Source organism: Eulemur rufifrons, chromosome 1 (assembly GCF_041146395.1).
Source record: "Eulemur rufifrons isolate Redbay chromosome 1, OSU_ERuf_1, whole genome shotgun sequence".
In the NCBI taxonomy this organism is placed as follows: domain Eukaryota; kingdom Metazoa; phylum Chordata; class Mammalia; order Primates; family Lemuridae; genus Eulemur; species Eulemur rufifrons.
Genome location: NC_090983.1, coordinates 19,587,241 through 19,604,845, shown reverse-complemented (window position 1 = coordinate 19,604,845; position 17,605 = coordinate 19,587,241). Strand labels below are relative to the sequence as shown.

Sequence of the window (17,605 nt, the reverse complement as noted above, 5' to 3'; positions counted from 1 at the left end):
GTTGTTAAACTAGATGAATGCTATTCTTTTTAACTCAAATATTCTATGATTCTGTGGATAATTCCTTTTGAGAATGTTTTCCCTGGTCATTAGCATATAATTTTTATATAGGGAATCTATACTTTTATATGCTGATTTGCACTGCATGTGGAAGAGAAGGGGAGAAGAGAAAGGCAAGGAAATGAAGCTTTAGTTGAGTTATACACAAGTGCAGTAATGTGTTATAATGTAGCAGTCACTCATGACCCCTTCCTTCCTTCCTTTAAATATCCTCATTGGTCCTGTCAAAGACACACAAATAAAGACTTCCAAACAAATGGGGACGTAATCTCTTCCTCAGACTCCCATTTTGCTTATTTAGTCCTCTCTGATGGGACTTATTATTAGAACATACACTTTCTATATTTGGTACATATCTCATTTCCACTAATAAAGAATGAATTAGTTCAGTGAGGTCAAGGACTCATTTTTACTTTCTCACAGGGCCTAAGACAGTGGCTAGCAAAGAATGAGTAAATAGTCCTTGAACTGAACTGAAAAGGTAATGATTCTATTGTGAGATCTGCAGAGGATTTTGGTGGCAAGGAATTGAGGTCATAGGTTTTTACTGGAAGAAATGAGAATATACATAGCTAACTTTGATACGGGTTAGCTATGATACTGAGAAAGGTACACAATGTCAGCGGAGTTCTGCAGAGGGAAAGAGCTAACTGAGGTTAATCTGAAATGGAGAAGGTGTCGATTTACTGAGCCTTGAAAAAGGATCGGAAACTAGAAAGGTAGGGATTTGGAGAGGGCATGATAGCTAGGAGAAAATGGTATCAGCAAAAGCTAGAGGAGAGGGAAAATACAAGACCTGCGCCCAGTCAATGATCAGCTCAGTGAGGCTAGAGTAGAGGAACCCCTGGGTTTTTATGGAAGGGAGTGGCATGGTCAGCTCTGTGAACAGGGGAGGCAGTGATGGAAGGGATCAGTTCGAGAGACAGCATAGAGATAGAATTGGTAGAGTGCAGTGAACACTTGAAGGTGAAGTATGAGAAAGGTGGCATTATCAAAGATCTTGGGGCCTCTAGTTTGGTTGACTGTGTGGTGGTGGTAATAGAAATAAATCCAGGAGGACAATGAGGGGGAAAGATAGTTTAGTTTTGGTCATGGACAGTTTGAGATACCTGAAGATGCCATATGAGATACCAAATGAGATATCTGCCAGCCAGTAGTCAATCTAAGTCTGGATCTTAGGAGAGTTTTGAAGCTGAATATACAGATTTTTGATTCTTCAACTCATGGAACTGTATGAAATAATCCACAAGTAGAGTTTTAGAGTGAGAGGAGGAGAGAAAGACCAAAAGTAGAATTTAAAATTCGGTTGGGAGATGAGAAGAGCTTGGGGAGGAGTGGCCCACAAGTAGAATAATCAGGAGAGAATGTTGTTTCTGAAGCCAAAGAAGGAGAAGGTGTGGAGGGAGAAAGGGGGATGGTCAGATGCTACTGGCAAACAAATATGGTAGGAACTAAGGAGTTGGCAATTAGGAGGTTGTGGGTGACTTTAGAGGATAATTTCAGTAAGGAAGTGGGGGCAGTAGCTAGATGAGATTGAAGAATAATTATGCTCTAAGCAGTGGAAACAGCAAGACTATTATTTCATGATATTTAGGGGTGAAGAACGGAAAGATACAGATAGCAATTTATGAAGAGAGAGCGACAAAGATTTTGTTTAGGAGGCTGAGATAGGAGTTTATTTATAGGGGAAGGGTGTGAAATTAGAGGAGAAGGAAGGTTGAAGCAATAAGGCAGAGGATTTAAAGAAGTCCCAGAAGAGGTACAGTAAATATGATCAAAAGCAAATGGAAACCTCTGTTTCCAGTTGGCTCTGGTTGGAGGGTTGAGCGTCCTGAGAGGTCAGATTGCCGGCAGACATGGCGCATGGATATGGACATAGTAAAATGGAACTTCCAGATTATAAACAGTGGAAGATAGAAGGGACACCATTAGAAACTGTCCACGAGAAGCTGGCTGCACAAAGGCTAAGGCATGGGCCACAGTGAAGCTTTGAGATACATGGGTGGCTTTGCAAACAGTGTTTCCTTTGTTGGTGCATTATTTTTAATCCTTTTAGGGATTCAGGTGGGGACTTGCTACATTTGTGGTAGCCGTAGGGGCTGAATATTACCTGGAGTCCCAGAATAAGGATAAGAAGCATCACTGAAGATAAAACCTGGAAATGTCTTAGTGGTTTCTTAACTCTCTCATAAAAATAAGATTTCTTCAATGTAGCCTACTTGACTGTGTGTTTTTCCCTTAAATAATATTAGTAAAATTTAATAAAGTAAGAAAAGCATTAAAAAAAGCAAATGTGTATAGTTTGGTCTTGAAGTAGGTAAAGGGGCACTTTAGAAAAAAATCAGAAATGGGAAGAAAGTGAGTAACACTCTACATATTTAGTTTTGTTGTGAAAATTCTCCCATGTTGGGTATGTGTTTGTACATTGCATCCCTCTTTCTTACTAGGCAGCAGCAGTTGCACTTTCCTCCCTGATTCACGCTTTGGATGAATTAGACATGGTGGCCATCGTTCGATATGTTTATGACAAAAGAGCGAATCCTCAAGTTGGTGTGGCTTTTCCTTACATCAAGGAGGCCTACGAGGTAAAACCCATGGGTCTTTTTTATTGATGTTTTTTTCCTTCAGTCCCTTTATCGTAAGCAGTGCTTCTCGACTGGTAACGTGTGTGAGAATTAACCTGGGGATCTTGTTAAAATGCAGGTTCTGATACTGTAGATGTGGAGTGGGCCCAGATTCTGCATTTCCCTGAAGCAGTGCCAATGCTGCTTGTCCGTGAACCACACTTCTGGTTGTGAGGAAAGAACATAAATTATAAGGAGCTTTTTATTAGATTGAATCGGGCGAGGTTAACCATGACCTTTTCTTGCTTCTCATCCTTCTTGACTTCTCAGAACCAAATGGGAAAAGAAATTACCTTCATCCTTACTAATGGGGACTATGAATAAAGGTTGAGGATATGATTTTGTTGTGATCCTTGTGAAATTCAGTTTATTTAAGGGTATCCTATTTAAAGTACAAATTCCTTGCCATTTCCTCTTTCTCAGAACTTACTATGGCAGAACTGGAAAGAGAAGGCAAAATGTCTTGACTTCCAGATCAGCCTTCAATCACCCCAGTCTTCTCATTTGTTGTGTTGGACGTGCATTTTATAATTATCCTTTGGTAGTCTTTCTTCGAAGCATTTCTTTTGTGTTTAATATTCTTCATACTATTTGTAGTTTTGAACAGCTAATGGCAAAAGTCAAAACACTTTACTTTTCACGTACCAGATTTGAGCTGTCTGATTTTTGAAATATATCTGTTGTGCCAGTTTCACAGGATTTGGGACCAGTTTTGTATTTTTTCATTAATTTGGTTGTTTCTGCTTTTACCCCTTCTTTCTCATTAGTGTTTAGTGTATGTGCAGCTGCCTTTCATGGAAGACTTGCGGCAGTACATGTTTTCATCCTTGAAAAATAATAAGAAATTCACTCCTACGGGTGAGTTTATTTCCATTTAGCTTACTAATTGGCTCTACATACAGACTGTTCTTGGGGACTCACCTGTCTGCAGCCATTCGTCAGGGTCAGAATTTCACAGGGTAGAATTAGTTGGATTCCAATCATATACTTATACACAGTAATGATGAAGAGGGTTTGGCAGGTGTTTTTCCATTAGTAGGGATAGGTTTGCCCTGAACTCTCCAAACGCTGTCTAGTTCCCTCTTCTGACATAGAGCACGTGTCTAGGGAGCAGCTTGTTGGTAATGAATGGCCATCTCTAATTGTGAGCAGGAGGTTTGCCCCTGCTGAAGTGAATCAGTGTGCGATATCAAACCTGTGACTTCAGTGTCCTGCATAAAATCTTATGTAACTTTGAACTGAAAACTGAAAATGATGGAGATTAACTTTTCTTTTTATTCTGTCTTTGTAGTTTACAGTAACTACAGTAAACAGTTCAGGTCTCATTGTTACTTATTTCTGGCTTCTAGGAATTACTTCAAGCTTGATGAGAGAGGCCTTTATTAAGCACCTGGCTGCAAATGTCAGGATGTTATACTGAATGATTCTGACAGCCACAGGGCCTGTCTTCCAGAGAGCTTACCGCTGAGAGCTCACAGACCAAAAAGAACAACAAATGATGTGTAGATATTTTAGTTTACAAAATGTATTATCTGTGTCAGTGTAGGATGAGAGAACTGTGAGGTAAATCTCAGAACTGGGTTCTCCCTGTGTGTTATTGTGGTTAGACCCTTTGGGAGCAGTGTGCTGTGAAAAGGCCAAGAATCAAATGTGTCCCTAGGGACCTGTATCTTTACCTTTTCTAGAGACAAGTCCCTCTGCATCACAGTGGAGGCAGGCATGGAACTGAATGTATAGAAGTTGCCACTGTGTTACAGTGTTATTCTGTCTCTACCTCTTGATAATGCCAAGCTTTTAGATAAATAGAATGCTTTAAAAAGAGAACTTTGTTGATAAATTATCTTATAGACATAAATCATTCAGGAGCCAAAACATTAAATATCTTTTGATCTGTTGATCTATTTTCTGTGAGTTAACATATTTGTTTACATTTTCACCATTGGAAAAATGGATCCTTAAAGCTATTTGGCCTATTTCCCAAGCAGACCTTTATGAAGGGACATGCAATGCCACAATGATCTGGCCTGTTACTAACTTGTAGTAGTAGGTAAAAATCACTGAATGTTCACATATCCAAGTCCTATCTTTTGCCTTTTGCCGGGTGGACGCTGAATTAGCCAGCTTAAGACGGTGATGGCTGTGCAATGGCCTGAAACCTCCCCTAGAAAGTCCAAAAGCAGATAGAAAAGAAATGTCTCATGATAAATATCCATATGCTCATTTATTTTGTTGTGATTATACAAAAGGAATATTTGAAAAGGTGAAGAAGAGAAGCATAATGTACTTTTCAGGAACTGCACACTCTTTTCTACCTTTGCCTGGTGACTGTGAATGATCCAAAAACAGTGCTTAGTTCAGCACTGTTTCATTCTGAATCAGCAGAATGACAGTTACACATGGTAGTTTCGGTAGAAGCATTTTGGGGAGAGTTGCCTTTCATCCACAGTGCTTTGGGCTTTGCCGTTTTTGTTGACTTGGTAGATTTTTATTGAGGAACACTTGCTTTCTGTTAGGTATTACGAGACACATAAAAAAGAGGATGTCATATTTCTGCTCTCAAGGAAGTTTTAAAGTTTGAATGGAGTAGAGTAAGACATGTACACAGCTGTGCAGATGTGCAGTGTGATTAATGTCATGAGACTTTGCGAGAGGAAAGAGCTGATTCTGCCTATGTAGATTGGGAAGGAGTCAGCTCATTCTGGTTCAGTGGTGTCTTCCTGTTAAGGTGCTAGACTGTGCTAAAAGTTACAGTAAATCCTTATAAAGCTTATGCTTCATTACTAAAGGGGTTTTATTTTTCCTTTTGATGTTTTTATCCTTTAGCTGATTACAGAGTTTTTAATAGTATCTCATTGAATATTGAATATTATGTTTGAATCTCCTTGTGGAAGTTGGATTTTGTATGTCCATATTCCCTGGAACAAACTCTTGCTTTTGATACGGTACTCCATTATCAAAGGATCAGTGAATGGTAGGGCTGGGACCTAAGCAGTCAATTACTCTAAATAGCTCTTTTCATGGATAAGCAAACCGAGACTCGGGTTAAGTACTTAAGTAACTAGAGAATATTTTTTGCAGAGCCAGGACTCTATAACCTGCCAATATTGCTGCAAATATCTATAAACGGAAAGCATTTGTTTTAGTGGAGAATAATAGAGGTAATAATTTTTCTTTCTGTTTCTCTATTTATCTTTGTTTTAAGAGTCACAGTTGAGTGCTGTTGATGCTTTGATTGACTCCATGAGCTTGGTAAAGAAAGATGAGGAGGAAGACACCATTGAAGACTTGTTTTCAACCACCAAAATCCCAAATCCTCAATTTCAAAGATTATTTCAGGTGAGAGAGGAAAGATGAACCAGTCATATTTCATTTAAATGAAAGACAATTACATGAAAAGTTTTGGTAATTGGCCAGTCCCAAATAAACATCTTTATCTTCTGAGGGCCCCATTTGCTCTATCTATTTTATGGGAGAATAACATCATCTTCTTCCTACTTCAAAAGATAAAAATATCCTGAGCTCTTAGAAAGAAAAGTAAAGTTAGAATGCTTTTTTTTTTTTTTTAAATCTGGAAGAAGGCTAGTTTAAAAAAAAATACAGAAGGTCTTAATGAAAAGCATATTATTTTGTGCTTTTTCAGGTCTTTCTCTTGTATGTGCATGAGGTTTTTGTTTGTTTTTTTTAATATCAAAATAGTAAGAGAAATTCTATGAACTATATAATAATATAACCACTATTAGGGAAGAAGTGTTCCAGTGCTACATTTGTCAAAAATTTCATAATTTTAGGTAGAATACAGGTCAGATAAAGAGGTTATACTATGAAACTATTAAAGAGTAATTAAAATACAGAAAAATATAAAATATGTATTTCTTAGGACAAAGGAATTGGAAGGTGGAGATTGGATCAAGGTAAATTGGGGAAGTTGACAAGAGAGCTGATTTATGCTCAGGAAGAGGAAGCATAGACCAAGGTTGAAGGGGAAGGAATATTCCAGTCCTGGATTAAGTTAATGACAGCAGGACATAGGTTTCCTTGACCCGCACAACACTGAAAGAAAAATCACAAGCAGCTTTTTCAGGCAAACCCTTCCCCACAGAGGAGTGGAAGGCCCACTTCTGGGGGCAGGAAGGGGCACAGGGCATGTGATGGAGAGACCATAGGTTGTCTCTTTTGAATCACTTCACAAAACATCCTTAACTAGCTCAAGTCCATATTGGGATCTGTTGTGATTCAAGGGATTCTCTACTCAAAAGAAACTGCCAATTTTTTTGATGCTTATAATTCGTTTAAGTAGTGAAAAAAAAATCTTTTATTCTAAAGTTAGAAACATGAAGCTTAACATGTAAAAGGCTGACTCAGTAAATACTGATGTTACTCGATTTGTGATGGAGTTATGTCCCTATAACTCTATCTAAGTTGAAAATATCTTTAAGACACTCAACCTCCCAAATATCATAGCTTAGCCTAGCCTACCTTAAACGTGCCCAGAACACTTACATTTACCTACAATTGGTCAAAATCATCTGGCAACACAGTATGCTGTAGAGTGTTGGTTGTTTACCCTCGAGATCCCGTGACTAACTGGAGCTGTGGCTCGATAGCACTGCCCAGCATTACAAGAGAGTATCCTTCCAATTTCTGTTGTATGTGTATCGCTGTCACACCATTGTTAGGTTGAAAAATTGTAAATTGAACCATCATGAATTGGGGACTATCTGTACCCTAGTATTCTAAGTGTAATCATGTATAAATTACTGATTTAAAAAAAAAACAAAACGGTGTTTTTGACAAGTGACTTTGAAGACCTGAAGGCCTGTGCCATTTGTAGGGAAGCATGTAGTAGACCAGTTGGAACCTTGTCCGAACAGGTCACTATGGAGAAAAAGAGAAACTTCTGCTACTTGGCAGATTTGTCTAGGGTGAGCTCTATTTATATTCAATAAATGTTTGTTGGAATAATGAACAGATAAAAGCCATAAATGCAGGCATTTTTATTTTTCAAAGCTGCAAGCACTGGCAACTTTGATTTTTACAACTTACCAACTTTACTTGCTTTTGTGGGGGGTGAGTTTTTAATATGGCTTATCCGTGTGAAGAGGTATTTTCACTAGGGCATGTATAAATTGGATTCACCTTTTTAAAAAAAAAAACAAAAGGAGTGTGTACTATTAGTGTGCCATGTGCTAAAGATGCTATAAGCTCTCTATTTTCAAGGATTCCTTTAGAGAAGTTAGAGAAGTAGAGAGAGAGAAAACCAGTAGTTACAACAGTGGTGGGAAAACACAATGGGAAGAAGAGGAGAAAGAGATGCTTGCAACTAGGTAGCTTAAGGAAGGCTTCACTACGGAATTAAGATTTAGAGTTCTAAAAGAAAAAAGGGCATGCATGATGGCAGGAGACCATGCCATGCAAAAGAAATGGCATGTACAAAGGCATGAAAATATGAAGAAGTGGGGTGTGTCTAGGGATCCACAGATAGTTCCATTTGGCTGGGGAATAGGTTCTCTATGGGAAAATGATGGAAAGGGGAAGCTAAGTAGCAGGTAGATTGTGAAGAACCTTGTAGGCCACACTCAAGTAGTTTGGATTTAATGGAAGTGGGTAATCATGAAAGAATTTTATCAGCAAGTGGGTGACATGATTTTTAAAAAAACAGTTCTGGTGGGGCGGCATAGGAGATGGACTAGAGACCAGCTGGGAAACCTGCAGTGGCCCACATGAAGGGTTGAGTTAAAGCAGTGGTGGAGAGTGTGGAGAGGAGAGCAGATTCTGAAGGCCTTTAGAAGGTAGAGTAGGTAGAACTTGAGATACTGGATGGCGGTTGATGAGAAATAAAGAGGAATTGAAGAGAACAGGATCCTAGCTGGGGTGACTGAAAGGATGGTGTCACCAGTATTTGTGATAAGGAATATGGAATAACAGATGGAAAAGGTAATTTATTTATTTTCCCAAGTGTTAAATCTGAGGTGTTTGTTGGATCTCCCAATACAGACACTCAGTGGGAAGTTGGAAATAGTGATTCAGAGCCCACAAGAGAAGGTAGGTCTAAATGTATAGATTTGAGAGTCTTCCTCATTTAGGTAGAAAAAGAAGTGAACAGGATCACCTGGGAGAGCACAGTGAGTGAGAAGGAAAGAGAACGAAGTACTGAACCCCAACATATGCGTGGATAATTAGGCATAGACACACAAGGAAGGGCTGTTAAAAAACAAAACCCAATGCTTGTACCTCTACCCCACAACAAAGCTCAGAGAGGTAGAAAGAACTAGGGGAAACTGGCATCATGGAAGGTACAAGAAGAGAAGTGTCTGTAAGCAAGGAATCCCAAGTCAGATGTTGCACGATGGTGAGTAAAGGTGAGCTTGGCAGAGGGCCTTTAGGGATTACTGTCTTTGATGACTTTGGGGACCCAGTATCAGTTGAGTAATGGGGTAGAAGCCAGGTTACAATGCCTAGAGGAGAAAGGTTTCCTGATGGAGGGAAAGGACATAGTAATCTACGGGAGGATGTGGGACCCAGGAAGATGTCTTTTTTCTCTTTCAATGAAATATCTATAGTTGAGGGTGAATGAGCTGGGAGAAGGACGGAGAGATTAATAATCAATTCATTGGCTGGAGGTTAACTTAATTTTAATTTTGGAAGGAAATTCTGAAAATACGTCTTTTGTCAAGTGTACAGTTAAAACTACCTTTTGAATAATTGATACAATGTTGCTGAAATCAATGTATTAGTAATTTCTGAGTTAGCCATAGGGCCTGTAGGTTTTTTCTCTAATCTTTTTCAAACTGTAAAAAACACATCAAGGAGTAACAGTTGCTTAGAAGAGAAATAAATAGATCAAGGATTGTGATCTCAGCTTCCTAGTCACTAAAAAATGTCACTTTCTCATAACCTCATTTTTTTTAATGAATTGGAATTTTTTGCTTGAACGGATTTTATAAGTATCCCACTTACCTTTATTTATCTAAAATGTGACATTTGAGAACATATGAGAGAGAGGTTGATACTTCAGAACATCACTTGTAGATCCTTTACCATTGACGTATGGATGACAACACTGTTTGAAAAGATTGCCTGGATTGTTTATACTGAGTGTCCAGAATGTTTTTCAGTAGGGAGGCTGGGCAGGATATTTATCCCTTGGTTGTTCTAGCTCTTTTCCAAAACATATCATTGTATATCACAGATAGGATCTTTAAGAGCATACGAGAGGTAGTCTGCTGTATTGGGTGTTTGATTACTGCTTACATCTATCTTTAGGACTTTCTAATCTGTTGAGATATTTTAGTGAATTGAGGGAGAGCACTGTGATTAAGATTATGCACAAGAAGGTTAGGGTCTAGTCACAGGGTTTGGGACCATTTTGGTTTCCCCTTTTGCTTTACATTAAACAGGCTTGATGTTATTGATACTCAAGAGAAAGTCAAGTAATTAAGAAAGAGGAAAGCAGGAGTCAAACTCCGAAATGAATCAATATACTATGGAGAAGGAAGAGTTGTGGTTGGTGGCTGAAAGCCAGAGGGGTAGCACATGGAATTTCTGGAGGAAATTGGTACTTAAAACTTTAGGGTTTTCTGAATTTATAGGACATTGACTCTTGGATAATATTCACTATTAAACCTAAGTATCTTCTATGTATTTTTTATTTTATTTTATTTTATTTTTTTGAGATAGTCTTACTCCATCATCTGGGTAGAGAGCAGTGGCATCATGGTAGTTCACTGTATCCGCAAACTCCTGGGCTCAAGCAATCCTCCTGCCTCAGCCTCCCAAGTAGCTGGGACTACAAGTGCGTGCGACCATGCCCGGATAATATTTCTATTTTTAGTAGCGACGGGGTCTCTCACTCTTGCTCAGGCTGGTCTTGAACTCCTGAGCTCAAGCACTCCTCCCACCTTGGCCTCTCAGAGTGCTCGGATTACAGGCATGAGCCACTGTACCTGGCCTATTTTTTTTTAAAAATGGAAACTTCTAGCTCACATTTCCTTCGGTGTAGGAAAAGAATCCATGGGATAGTTTAAATCATATACTTTGTGATATGAAACAGTATTTTGAAATTACAGGAGCTATTCATTCAGCTCCCTGTTGTTTTGTTGTTTTTTTCTTTTGAGACAGGGTCTCGCTATATTGTCCAGGCTGGCCCAAAATCTTGGGCTCAAGTGATTCTCCCACCTCAGCCTCCCAAGTAATTGGGACTACAGGCACACACCACCATGCCAAGCTGGTTTTTTCTTCAGAATTACTAATGTATAAGTTGTTTAAGAGTGGGAGTAATTGAATCCTTATTCTCCTACCTAATTTTGGAATTTATCAATGGAAGGAAAATATCAATGAACTGATAGTTTCATTTCATTTCTTCCTTTTATTTATTTATTTTTTTTGTTTGTTTTTTAAATGCTTACCTTTCTACGCTCCTTTTAGGGCATTTACTTTTCTGGGCAGATATAAGTACCGCCAAGGCCTGGGTCAGTAGAGTCAAGGTAGTGTAGGTGATTGAATGGAAGTGGCCTGTTGTGCAGATCTCCACTCACATGGGCAGTGGGAAACCTCTCCTGGCCTTGATCTTGGCCCTGCTCTTGGTGCTGCTTCCTGATACCTCTGTCAACAACTAGAACTCTGGGAAAGAGCACTTTATTCCTTCAACCAGTGTCTGTCAGGTGCTTATTATGTGCCAGGCCCTATTTTTAGTGTTTGGAATTCAACAGTAAAGAAGACAAGATCCCTGCTTTCCAGGAGGAGGCCTAGACTTAATAACAGATAAATTAAAAAATGGATAAGGTAATTTTAGGTAATGATAAAGTAATAATAAAGGCTGTAAAAACATACAAAATAAGAGAAATGATTAAGAATGATTGGGTGGTAGGATGGGGTGGAGGTGCTACTTTATATACACTGTCAAAGAAGCCTCTCTGAGGACATAATTTGTGAGCAAAGACCAGAATGATAAAATGAGCCAACGCTGTCAAGGTCTAGGGAAAGGCAGAAGAGGCAGAGGGAGCATTAAGCCCAGGACCTGAAAGCAGGATGAGGTTGGCATATGAGTGAGCAGGGTTGTCAGGGAGCGGGGCAGTGGCCAGGATGCTGTCAGTGAGGCAGGCAGGGCCACGTCATGTGGGACTTCCCAGGGTATGGTGACAGGCTCATTCTCAGACCCCTTAACTGTAGTGGGACAGTGGAAGGAGAAGCTGGGAGGCCGGGTGGGTGGTGACTGTGATAGACCAGAGGAGAGGTGTGGGGCCCAGGCAAGAGCGGTAGCAGTGGGGAGGGGGAGAGGTGATAGACGCGTGGAGAAAAGTGCACACTCAGCACTCTTGGGACGTCTGAAGCAACTCAGTGCTCTCAGCTCTTTCTCCTTCCTGGACTCACTGAGCACGAGCAGCCTCCTTAGCCACCTGTTTCATCCACCTCACAGCATTTTCTAGGATTAAGTGAGAGAGAAAGCACAGTATAATTAAAGGAAGTAAAAAGATTATAATGAAAAGGTTATAATCTCAGATTGTCAGAAGCTCTTGGAATTAGGTTTCTTAGGGGACCTTGCATATTCCCCAAGTAGTTAAAGCCACAGCTTCTTTTTATAAGGTGAAGCTCCTTTCCAAGAAATCTACAGAAGATATTGCTGCTAGGCTTGGATGTGTTTTCACAATTGGTATTAGGCATTGCCAATGTCTTGCTTATATAAAGGTGGTTCTAGGCCAACCCTCTTTGTTGTCTTCTACATACAATATGGATCACTTAGGCCTCCCAAACTGAAGATGGGGGATCCCTGATCAGAAAATATACAGAAGCTGTATACGATGTCTCCAAATGTGTTTTAAAATCCTTGTACCTTTTCCAACAGTGCCTGCTGCACAGAGCTTTACATCCGCAGGAGCCTCTGCCCCCAGTTCAGCAGCACATTTTGAATATGCTGGATCCCCCCACTGAGGTGACAGCAAAATGTCAGATTCCTCTCTCTAAAATAAAGACCCTTTTCCCTCTGACTGAAGCCATCAAGAAAAAGGATCAAGTAACTGCTCAGGATATTTTCCAAGACAAGTAAGTACTCAGTGGAGTTGTATTGAATGTTGGAGCACGTAAGATTGGTAATAGTTTGGCATGGCTCTGAAATCAGGGTGTTGCATAGGGGTCTGTAGAATTAAACGGTTGGAAGGAAGAAACTTGTGCCATTTGGCCCTAGCATTGAAATACTGGTTTCTTGTATCTGTCCACTGTAGTCATATTTTATCCTTGCTGTTCACCTTTAGAGCTACTTACTGGGTTGTTGACTTTTTGATCAGCATCAGATTCTTGGTGAATTATACATAGGAAGGCTAAGCAAAGTTTTTGAATATCTAAGGCTAAATTTTACCCTTTTTAAAGTGAGATGCTAAGGATGAGAGGAGAGTGTTGAAGGTCATAGGTTTTTTTGGTTGGGAGGTTAGATGTCAAGACTATCAATGAGATTTTTGGAGGAAAAGTAAAAAGGAGAGTGAAAAATCTAGCCCTTTTTAGCTGTTTTATTAGGTATCAGTGATGTAGTTGGTTATGCCATTTGCAAGATAATTGTAGTTTAAGGATTACAGAATGCTTTTCATGTAATCCTTAAATCAAGCTTTAAGTGGCTATTATGTATTTTCCCTCATCAAATTCTGTTCACAATCTGTAGCCATTTCCATTCAAAACAAAATAAAAATAACCCAGAAGATACTATTCTTGATTATCCAGAATTATTTGGATATGTAACATTGATTTTACCAGGTTTAGGTCAACTAGTTATTGACTTTTTTTCTCACACCAGAATAATCTATGTATTTCTTTAGGCTGCATTTTGAGACCTGGTTTTAGACCATGATTTTTTTTTTCTTTTTTTTTTATTCCCTCCCCACAGCTGTATCTTTATTGGCAAAGTTTATTATTTATAAATACCTCAGTGGAAGTGTACTGAGTAATTTCCAGAAACCTTCACAAGTTTCTATAAATCATTGATTTAGAGAATTGTTGTCTAACTTGAATAGAAATATTTGTTTTCTGCGGCTTTCTAGAGGTTAACACTCTGAGCTTTGTCAGAATTTTAAAAAATGTACTGACGAATTGTATCATGTGTATTCCTGACACATTCTGGGGAGGTTTATATTCCTTTTTAGCCTATCATGCCTTCTTCTTTAAGGACATAGGAAGAGTGTCCCTAAAAATCCACTTTCTCTTCTCTGCTGTCCTCATCTGCCTGCGTGCCTCTGGATTAGTGTTTTAGAACAATTCAATAAAAGTCTTTGGCCTTTTTTTTCCCATGGTACCTTGCTCCAGGCTCACTGCAATCACCGTGCTATTCTCTCTGTATGTATTAAAACTCTAGTTCATGATCTTGATTACCTTCTGGTGATGTGGGAAAGAAATGGGCCATTTCCCCCTCCTCCCTTTGATTAAAATGTAAATTAGCTGGTTAAAAAAACACACCACACAGATTCAGAAGGCTGTTGTTCTGTGATTTGATCCCTGCTGTGGATTACACCTTGGGCTCTAGTCCTGCCACTTACTCTTCTGGAAGCTTGGGTGTGCTGAGCTCTTGTTCTTTCCTCCCATAATGGTTTGCAACACAGCCAAGTTATCTGCCTGGGGCCTGAGAATTATCTCACTCACACACACCTACTCACACTCCTGTTCTACCCCCTTTCTTCTCAGAAATCTCAGTTTTTAAGAACGGTAGAAATGACGCATTTCGCAAATATTTGAGTGCCTCCTGTATGCAAGAAGAATGCCTCAGCCATTCTTCCGCAAGGTTCTTGAAACCCTCAATTTCTACAATAAGGGCTCCAATCAGTTTTAGAGGTAGTTCCCCTAAGGAAATAAAACCTGCTAGCAATTAGTAGTATTTTTGTATGTATTCATCATCCCTGTATTCAGGGTACTTATTTTCAGTGGAGGGACGAGGAGAAGATTGAGGAGTTGGCAAATGTCTGCTGAGGAAGTTTCGTAGTCTTGAGACAAGAATCCTGAGCTGGGAATCACTAGTGTTCATTCCTACTTTGCCATTCTTGATCTGATTTTGGTTAAACAATTTTACCTTTATGAGATTTTCTCCATTTAAAAACAGCCTCCTCTCAAGAGATATTATAGCAATGAAATCACAGATATTAAAGCACTTCGAGCTATAGATAGATATGCTTCACTTATCAACAGGGATACATTCTCAGAATTGCATCATTAGGCAATTTCATCATCATGTGAACATCATAGAGTGAATGTACTTATACAAACCTAGATGTTACAGCCCAGTACACGCCTAGGTTACAAACCTGTCCAGCATGTTACTGTACTGAATACCATACACACTTAATTGTAACAGAGTGGTATTTTTGTATCTAAACATATCTAAAGATAGAAAAGGTAAGGTAATGCATTGCACTGTGATGTCATGATGGCCGCAGTGTCATTAGGCTATAGGAGTGTTTCAGCTCCATTATAATCTTATGGCACCACTATTGTATATGCAATTTATCGTTGACTTATGTGGCACATGAATATATTAGAGGGAAGGTGATAGTCAAAACCTAAAGTAGTATCATTATCAATAAAAACACTGAACATTTGAGAAGGTCTGATGTTGTCTTGGACCTGTTGAATATCTAGTGTTAGAAGTGATTTCTTCATTTCAAGCAGATAAGAGCACTATTTGATATTGTAGTCCCAAAATATACTAAATATTACCCTTATCATATAAAAGCACTGCTTCCTTTAATGTTGATGTACATCCTTGAAATGAAAATATCATCTCTTGACAGGGAACTTGCATGAGAACTAGGACACCTAGGGTCTAATGCTGCTTGCACAACTGATGCAGACATGATCTTGAATTCTATTTGTCTCTATGCAGATAAACTAAAGTTTTCTGCTCTTTCAAGTCTCCTAAGACTCCTCCCTACATACTCTCAGCAGACAGCCTCACTTGGTGATGGTTAGCACTGAAGACTCCAGAGTCAGCCAATGTGAGTTGGTCCTCTTGTTCTGCAGTGTGACTTGGGCATGGATTGCTCATCTTCTCTAGGCCTCAGCTTCTTCGTGGGTAAAATAGGGATAGTAGGAATGAATGTCTGTCTCGTAGGGTTTTCATGGGGGTAAATTGAGCCATATAATACACTGTTCACTGTTGTATGTATCCCTAGCACCCAACACAATGATTTTAAAAGTTCTAGTCATGTCCCTGGCACGTTAGTGATAACAATGACGATGATGGTGGTGGCGATGATTTCACAGAGAAAATGGAAGCCCATAAGTGGGAATTCCTCAATTTTCAGGCCCATGTTATCCAAAAACGTGTTTTTGCATGTGCCTTTACTTCCTTCTTTCCTCTCTCAGCAAAATAGGGCACCTCATCCTGTCTACAGTGAATCCCTTACCTGTGTCCTGGGATCCCTTTTTCTGTTTTATCCGATACCTTAGTCCATTAAGAATTTCTTCTCTTTCTATATTTTCAGTTTCTCCCTCTCTACCAGCTCCTTTCTTTCCTCATGTTAACATTCCATTCATCTAAAACAAAATAAAATAGTGCCCCCCAGCTTCCTCCCTCTAATTACTACCTGTTACTAATTACTAATATAATTATTATCTTTCCTTCCAGAAGCCAGGTTATTGGAAGAACAGTCTGCCCTGCTTCTTTTCTTAGCTGTCATTGTCTTGGGCTTCTACCCCCACCACTTCCTTGAAACTAGCTTTCCAAAGAACACCAACCGCTCAGCTCACTTCAGCTGTGCAGTCCTTTTCTTTCCTGACTGCTTTGTAGCACTTGACATGGTCAACTATCTTTCTCTCTTGAAACTCGTGTACCTTCCTTAACTTTTACTTCTCTAGACTTTGTTTTCTAAGTCTTTAGCGACTTCCTCTCAGATTCCTCTGGGGGCTGCTTTTGTTACCCCAACATTGAGTGTTGGTATTCTGTAGGACTTGTCCTCAGAAATAGCTAACATTTACTGAACACAAGTATGATGCTGAGAGCTTTACATGTGTTACCCTCTTGGCTTCACTTGGCCTGCCTGTGAAGGAGGTTCTTTTATTGACCTCCACCCATCTTAAAGCTGAGGAGACTGAGGATTAGAGGAGATAAGGAACTTGCCCAGCATCACAGTTGGTAAGTGTCAGGGTAATGATTTGAATGCAAGCAATCTGACTCCAGACTTTGCACTCTTATCCATAATGTCATTTTGCCTTAGCAATGCAAAGGCAAGATCTTTTATTACTTCATATATAGGGCCTCAAAAACTACTAAATATCTATCTGTGGCCCAGATCTCCATCCTATCCACTGGATAGCTTAAGTGTCTGTAGGTTCTTCAAGTTCAGAAATGACTTTGTCATCTTCTTCCTCCTTCCATGCTCCTTTCAAGCCCTTCTTTATGCAATTATTCTCTATTTCAGTGAATGATGCCTAATTTCCTAGGAGTCATCCATATCCATTTTACATTCCACATCTAGTTGGCTTACCAACTTGTATTGAAATTATCTCAAATCCATCCTTTTTGCTTCAGGCAATAGCATTGATTTTGGAGTCAGATTTGAATCTAAACCCAAGCATTTCCCCTTAATAGCAGCTGAAATTGGCAAGTCACTCAGTGTCAAGTAGCAATAACAAATACCTGCCTTTCAGGAGGCTGGATAGGAAAATGGTTAAGAGTACAAAGTGAGTTCTGACCCCTTACTAACTGCATGCTTTAGACAAGTGATTGAATTCTTTGGAGCCTTGGTTTGCTTATCTGTAAAAGGACACTGATAATACCTAACTCACAGGGCTGTTACAAAGTTTAACTGAGATGACTTAAATGTGCTTAGCATAGTGACTAGCACATGGTAAGCATTAAAAAGAAATGTCAGCTGTTATTGGCATCGCCCACTGCCATTGCTTTTATAATAGGCCTTCTCATTTTAGCCTTATTCACCAAACTAACCTCT

The 17,605-nt window shown here is 39.4% G+C and overlaps 1 protein-coding gene across 1 annotated transcript in view; it reads left to right on the top strand.

The window, feature by feature from the left end:
• The window catches only part of XRCC5 (X-ray repair cross complementing 5), an 84,416-nt gene that overhangs the window by 24,561 nt on the left and 42,250 nt on the right, over nucleotides 1-17,605 (top strand). Inside the window, exons 11-14 of the mRNA XM_069467382.1 lie at nucleotides 2,508-2,645; nucleotides 3,452-3,542; nucleotides 5,887-6,020; nucleotides 12,526-12,722. Of these exons, the coding sequence (XP_069323483.1) occupies nucleotides 2,508-2,645; nucleotides 3,452-3,542; nucleotides 5,887-6,020; nucleotides 12,526-12,722 (560 nt within the window). The remainder of the gene's footprint in view (nucleotides 1-2,507; nucleotides 2,646-3,451; nucleotides 3,543-5,886; nucleotides 6,021-12,525; nucleotides 12,723-17,605) is intronic.